At 33.9% G+C, this 8,150-nt stretch overlaps 1 protein-coding gene across 1 annotated transcript; it reads right to left on the reverse strand.

The window, feature by feature from the left end:
• Positions 1–3,518: 3,518 nt before the first annotated feature.
• LOC123550240 (hydroxylysine kinase-like) lies at positions 3,519–7,230 on the reverse strand. The gene is made up of 5 exons (XM_045338670.2): positions 6,972–7,230; positions 5,554–5,673; positions 4,891–5,021; positions 4,231–4,405; positions 3,519–4,090 (listed from the first exon to the last, which is right to left on the reverse strand). Exons 1-5 carry the CDS (start codon positions 7,165–7,167, stop codon positions 3,648–3,650), a joined length of 1,065 nt encoding a protein of 354 aa, XP_045194605.2. The 5' UTR covers positions 7,168–7,230; the 3' UTR covers positions 3,519–3,647.
• Positions 7,231–8,150: the final 920 nt, after the last annotated feature.

An 8,150-nucleotide genomic window follows, 5' to 3' on the forward strand; every position in this document is an offset into this window, starting at 1 on the left:
TCACTACCGAAACATCACAATTTCCCTAGAACACTTCACATATTTTTCTTTACAAATCACTGAACACTGATATCTTCTCAAATTCATCTGCAGTAATTATGCATTCTTTTTCCATGCAGCATAGTTTGCCTGTTCTAAAGTTTTCACTTTACCTAAAACAAATTTCGGCTCAAATAACTATTTTTCAGAATTATCCTTCAATTATTTTAGCAAATCTGAGCACGAAGTGCTCATGGCGAGCTATTGTGGTCACGTTGTTTCCGTTGTCAGTCGCGTCCGTCCGTCGTCAACAACTTCTTTGAACGACATCTTATCCAAAACCACTGAATGGATTTTAATGAAACTTTACACAAATAATCTCTGGTTGGCCCTTTTCAAAGTTGTTCAAATGGTTCCGGTTCATTGAACATATGCGTGACTATGGTTAAAAATAGCTTTTTTCAGCTATCAAACTTTAAATATCTTCTCTGAAGCGATAATAGCTAGAACCTTGATATTTGACTTGTGACATAAGGGTTTGACACTGTCGTAATTGTTCAAATTATTGACATAGGGTCAAAAATGGCTACGCCCCTAGGTGTGACATTTTTATACTATATGCTTATATATAAGAAACTTTGAAAATCTTATTATCTGAATCCATAATAGCTAGAGCTTTGATATTTGGCGTGTGATATCACGGTTTGACTGTCTACCGTAATTGTTCAAAGTATTGCCTCAGATGCTCATGTGTGAAACATATTATTGTACATAATATAGACTAATTTAAAAGAAACGTTAAATATCTTCTTCTCAGAATCCATAATAGCTAGAGCCTTGATTTTTATAAAAATAGAACTCTGTACTTGTGCCATTACGTTATACAAACACACTTGAAGCCTTTTACACAGGTGAGCGCTTAGGGTCAATGACCCTCTTATATACAGATTATGAACCTTGATGCAGTTAACTATACATGTATCTGCCTGTACGAAAATAGCAACTGTTTTACAGCTGTAAAACGTCTGTAAATGAAGTGTATTTTGAAATTACAGCTGTAAAAGACCTGTAAGTGGAAAATGACCAAAAATATTGTTGAAATTTACAGGTGTAAAACATGCAGTTCTCAGAAATACAGCTGTAAGAAACACTGTTGAAAGTTACAGCTGTAAAATAGTCATGTCTCAAAATTACAGCTGTAACTTTTTTGGAGGGAAACATGAGTACTGTCAGCCATCTTTAATTAATTTTGGCAAAATATAACTGAAGTTCACAGACACACCACATCTTCTAAGATATAGGAATTTTACCGTTATTGAATAAGTGCAACTGTTTTATTATGTAATATAGTTGTAAAAGGACATGTATAAGTACATGCATTAACTATTTACACTATATTTGAAGCTGATAAGTTTAAAAGAAATAATAACAAAAATGAAAGTTTATAAACAAGATCTGATGCACAGTTTCTCCTTTGTATTCTACTCTTGAATTTTGCAAATGCTATACTGTAAACAAATTTCATATTTTTGTTCATTTATTTTGCCATTTTTAAGGTAACTGCTACACCTTCTAGAGAATTACAATTCATCCTAAAACCTTTTGTACCTCAGCTTTCGTCCCTTAAAATAATATCCTCTTTTTCAACACCTGTAATATTTCTACAGCTGTAACATTGAGGCATTTTTACAGCTGTAGGTTTTTTTTACAGCTGTATCTCATTTGCATAATTCGAACTGTTTCACAGTCGTTTTACAGCTGTAAATTGAAATCTACAGCTGTAAATCAATGTTGTTATATAAAATCTACGGGTGTAAAATTGAAATAATCATGACTGTAATTTTGAACAAAAATACAGATCTTTTACAGCTGTAAAATTTCGTACAGGTTAGCGCAAGTAGGCACGAAAGTTTGTATCTTTAGTTATAATGCCTGAAATATGTGTCATTTTATATAGATCTAGGATAATACTTTCAAAGTTATCATTTTTGCATCGAACTGATTGGGTATTTAATTTGTTGCTGCATTATTTTTGTTTTTAACCGTTCTAATTCATCTTTGAAAGCACTGAAACTTATGTATATAACAAAACAAAAAAGACAATTAAATAAACAGAAAAAAGGGAAGATTGGTATATTTGGTAATTTAACTAATAAACGCGGTTGAAAAAGATCTTTACTACATGCTTGGAATATTAGAGTGAAATATATCTGTAAAACTGGTACATCTATTCAAAACATGAAATAAAAAGAAAATATTTTTGTCATACATGTACATTCAAAATATCTTTCACTCATAAACAGCATTTCTTAATTTTCAGTCTCGGCAATTCTGCTCGTAAAAATATTGCATCTGGTGTTCACTCGTGAAAGATATTTAAATTTTACACTGAAACAAAAAAATACTCTCCCTGTATTCAATTTTCGCATTAGCTTTACTCTCTCTGACTTTTCTGATACACCTCGAATCTAGTGCAGTCGTGCTGTATTATTATCCATTTGACCAAGAATGGGTTGGCGATAAAAATAGAAATACGGAGATACGAAAAAGGATTCGTGTGTTGAAACAAATATATAATATAATAATTAACATACTTCGATATATATCTAAAGAATGAGCATGATATATTATTGAAGATATCCATTGAAAGTATAGCAAACTTGGTTTCACTGAGACTGCTCATGACGGTTAATATATTTGTAATTGGTGAAGGGACCAGTACAGTCATATACAAACCTTGACGTGCTTAATTACATTGGGCAACCGCAGGTACATTTTTCAGAATGGTATTGCCAAATTTGAATGTTCAAAACGGGGCGGTGGTACGTTGAATCGGGCTAGGAACATTATGTTAATCCGGATATTTAAGTTCTATAAGAGTGGTGAACAAAAATGTATCAAATATAATGCTTAGATCAATTTTCATCTCGGCAAAATAAACTGGCCGTATACAAACTAAGGGTTATGCTAGAAATTATATTCTAAGATATGAAAGAAAATGCCTACATCATAAGAAAATAATACAGAAGGTACTATTTCAGTGCCAACAAGGCATCTGTGTTAAAGTTTCTGCGATGTAATTATAAGCTAAAATAATTCTCAACTTATACTTGTATAATAAAATTTATCCCAGTCACTAGAACTAAATTTCTGTTAATAGCTTAAACGGACATGGATATTGCTTCGATAAGTTACGGCAAGGTCTTTTGTGCCTTTCCATTTGTTTTGTTTTTGTTGGGTCTAACGCCCCACCAACACAAGTCAGGTCATATGGCGACCTTTCTAGCTCTTTGGTGGTGGAGGAAGACCCTTACCCCCGCACCCCCATCCAACAACACAAGGCTTTATTTCAAGCATTTACGTGCAGCTGGGTAAAACCATCGACCTTCAGCAAGCCAGATGAATGGTTTCCTGTCATGAAAAACTTCACACTTTAAGCGAGGTTATGAACCCACAACCATGATGGGCATGCAAATGTGCAGTTGGTCAACCTTTAATTAGGTAGTTTTAATATGCAACATTATATAATTACTTACTAGTAACAGTTGAAAGTTTCGTTTATAACTGACATTCTAAGTCAATAATTTCAGTGGTTTCGTTGTTCTCCGATACCAGATGTGCTCCCTGCATCTTTGCCTTGACTTTATAATGTTTATCTATTTCATGTTTTACTTAACCATTTTTTCATCCAGAACTTCATGTTTAAATCGTTCGTCGCCTATTTCCCACAAGTATTTACACATTTCAAGGTAATCGTCTCTATCTAGCTTGGCATATTCATTACTAGGGTCATTTTCTATGATCTCGGCACCAAAAACATAGAACTGGACCATTCTCACACATATAACAAGCCGAAGACATTTTAGTTCCACTGAATTCAGCTCAAATTCCTGCATGAAACCCATGAGTATAAGTTTCCCTACTTCTAAAGGGTGTTGCTTCTTTCGGCATACAGACATCATGTCCGCCATTAATGCGGCGATCTCGTATATGTAGAAGCTTACACAAACGTCTCCGTAATCGATCAACCCGGAAATGGTATATTTGTCAGCGTCTGTGGTAGTTTGTGTAACAATAAAATTGCAGTCATTTAAGTCTCCATGTATATACCCTGAAATAGAAATATAATATGAATCTATAATGTTAAAAGCGCGCGGCATAAAATGGTAAAAAGTTAAAACAAGAACTGTATACATATATACTGTATATATCATACGATATTCCGGTGTGTGAGTACAGAATGAAAGAAACCTTTTTGGAATGAAGCAAGAACTGGCAAGATATCCTTCCTGAACCCACTGATAATATTCATCCCAAGTTCTTTAACATCTTTGGTGCAGTATTTCTCTATCAGTGCTTCTAATTTCGATGTTTGAGACAGTTCCCATATTGTGTCTGTGTATTGAAGATTGTCTTGTTCGAAGTGCTGAAATATACAAAAAGAACAAATTGATCACAATATTTACAAATCATATAATGACACTCAATGACAATTAAAAGAAAAAGACTACAAGTAATCTTAGTCATGTGATCACTTTTATTGTGGAAACTATTTTAGCCGATCTACTGAAACCCAGTTTTTAACATATGAACATAAAATAAAAAACTTGATTTTTTATAAAACTACTCGGGCATGCCATTTATGTTGATGCCGTATACTTAGTCAAATGTATTTAAATCTATAAGATAATTCTGGAATAGTACGCATCAAAAACAATTATAGCGGACACGATTTCTACGAGAGGCAAAGAAATGTACAGCACTTCCCACGCTCATTCTATTTAATTAAGAGCACTCGCAGTATGTGCTTTTCCGAAAGTTAATTACGTCAATACGGGAGCATATAAAACACCATCAAGCGTAACAGCAGTAATCTTATTTTGATTTTGTTGAATAAAAAAAAAACAATACCAGCAATAGTTTGTCTACCCTTCCTGCAAACCGCCCAAACTCCTCCATCAAACCAGCTGGATGGCCCGCACATCGCACTGTTATGCCAGGTATGTATGTTAGGACACAGGCTAGCTCTTCACTTACGGAATCTGCACAACAACACTTCCATTAAATCTCGCTTTGTTTAAATATGATTATTTGTCCCAATTAATTACAAATAACTACGCATTGTTATTAATGTAAGATAGCTAGGCTCGGATACTACATATGAATAAGTTTATAAAAAAAAATGTTATTGTATATCTGCAAGATATCAACGGGCACTGAAAACTGTTTATCTTCTAACATCAGAACTAGAACCCGGGGCATCAGAATTCGGTTTCAATGCCATACCGTTAAGCTGTTTCAATTTTATTCTTTTCTTTATAAATAGTTTCTGCTATACTGGAATTCGCCCTTTAATTTAAAAGGGAAAGAGAACAAACTAGATATGCTCTTAATTAATACAACCTTAATTTTTATGTTCTCACTTTGGTCACTTAGTATCACACAGGGAGAAAAACCTTGACTCGAACATAAATCATCAGAACATAACATTCCGATGCTACGTCTCCAACATATTGTACTATAGCACTAGAAAAAAAATGATGAGTATCATTACTGCAAGTGATTCAGACATACCTTTACACTGATCTGTACGCACACCAACTTTACAAGTGCTTTTCCCTTCAACTGTATGCACTGGTCTGCATGTATCAACGCCTTTATCATTAAGATAGACCATTATTTTGTGCTGTAAATCTAAAATATCAACAAAGTACATACATCAGTCAGGGGTGTAACTGTTTCTAGTTATCGCAGTTTATAACCCATTCTAGTTATTGGTTAAACTTTCATAACTTGTTTCAGTTATCATGAAATATTACAAAGCCCTCCTGTGCCAATTCCTCATTTTGAATGAGACTAATGCAATTATATCGTGAATCCTTGACCTTTTATCTTTCCAGCTGTGCAGTAGAATTTTTTAAGGCAAGGCTGATAAAGTCTTACGCAAAAGCTTTAATGCTATAAAACACTTAATATCTCATTATTATCTCATTATGCTTATCAGGTCATGCTCGGACTAAAAGAGAATTTGATTAACCTCAGTTTGCTACTAATTTTACTTTAAAGGTCACTTTGTGAGAACAGCAAAAATACTTTTTTTGAATAACTTACCTGAGTTAACTATATTTTATAACTAATACAGGTTACAGAATGCTTGAAAAAGTAACTGAAATAGGTTACATAACTTAAAACAGTTACACCCCTGACTGTACATATTGATAAACTTTATGCCTGGTTGATTTACCCTGCATCATTTTGAAGCATATCTATGACAACTGTGGTCTTACTGGTAAAGCTATACTTTTGAGTTAAAAAACAACAACATATACTACAGTTGCAAGAATCAAAAATAACTTCGAAAGTACAAGTTAAATAGGTAAAAAACTAATTCAGAATCTATATCTTTAATTATTATATGATTTCTTATCAGAAACCCTAGTCAATAGTTTCTGCAACTGACCGGTTAAAAGTTCAGTACAGGATTTCACAATCTGACTAAAGTACTTGATCCTCTAAACGAAGATCTGAGAACGACCCATTCACATTCGTCTTCTGTATATCTTGGATTTCCAGTATTGCTATTTTTATTTTATTCAATCAGACGACTTGTTCGAATGTCAAAGAGTAAGAAAAATGTACAGTCATTCGAGGGTTCGAACCCGGGACCCCTGGCTTACAAAGCAAGTGGCCTACCGACTGAGCTAACCGGCTATTTAATACTTATGACATAAGAATTGTAAATATCAAAAGTCAAGGCTACAGGTAGATTTGCAAGATGTTGTAAGTTAGGCGCTGATTGGCTAGCGAAAGGGTCGTCAGAACGAGGCAATGAATAGCTCGTTCTCAGATCCTATGCGTAGCGTAATAGGATATGTACTTTAGTCAGATTGAGGATTTCATTATTGAGAAAAACAATGAAATTTATACAAATCTATGAAGTCTTACAATAACACTATTACTGATATACAGATCACCTGATAATGCGAACTTACTTATTGTTTCGATGCTGTCTGATATTAGTTTCAGTATCACAGTTTCATATCCAGAAGTTCTATCCGAATTCCCATCTACAATTTCTAATTTGTAATTAAGATCTACGTATCCATCAAGTTGCTTTATATTTAAAACCTTTTTATTGTACTTGTCACACATAAGCGATCTGATAACTTCATGATTTACAGACACCATAATTATTATCTGTATTAATCAGTAAAATAAAATACAACACGTGCTGGATTAGCGTTAAATCACTTCCGGCTTAGACTAAACTATGAATAAAAAATGGGCGCTAAAACACAACACAAATTTATATATAATAACACGGGTATAAAGAGTTGCTGGAGTATCATAGGAAAATCAATTGTCGCTGCAAAAATGTCATGGAACAGAAACTAACTTGAATAAATTAAACAAGTTTTCTTCCGGCTGGCGGTTTTAATACTTTACATGACTTATTAATAATTATCTCCATGACATTCCTTTTATGTGCATTCACAGAAATGTCACACATAGCTAGACCTATTAGAGTACAGAGTTCAAATCTCCGCCCCATTTCGAAGTATTATCTGAAATGAAGTTAAAGTAGTCATTTATAATCTAACAGATTTTCTTCATTGTAAATTCATGTCAAAATTACCTTGCTGTGATCTTGTATTACTACTCTACTAAAACTGAGATTTACTCCATTAAAAATTAGCCTCTGTTTCTCTCATCTGTCTGTCTGTCTGTCTATCTCTCTCTCCCTCTCTACAAAATTCAATTACCTAAGAATAATTACTAGATCTAGTACGTTTAAATTGTGCATACGTCTATATAATCCAACAATAACTGGACGCCTGGAACAAACGCTAGGCGTTTCGAAACTCTACCCATCTTTCTTCAGGACAAATTATCCTGCTATCAGTATACATAGGCATTGACATAGATATTGACATGTCAAGCTGTATAAATTTTGTTAAATACTTATTTCCCTCCCTTTTTGACGCCACAGGTACGAAAATATACCCCCGACGCACACGCACGCACATACTCCGATATGTTACAACTCTTGATACATGTACTTTAGTTGACTATTTGTCAAGATATGTGCAACAGTCTTCTTCTTTCTTCTTCTTTTGGTATCGACGCAGGGCCAAGAAATGACATTGTCGCATCGTGGTGACTATATACAC

This window comes from Mercenaria mercenaria, chromosome 6 (genome assembly GCF_021730395.1).
Source record: "Mercenaria mercenaria strain notata chromosome 6, MADL_Memer_1, whole genome shotgun sequence".
NCBI lineage: Eukaryota > Metazoa > Mollusca > Bivalvia > Venerida > Veneridae > Mercenaria > Mercenaria mercenaria.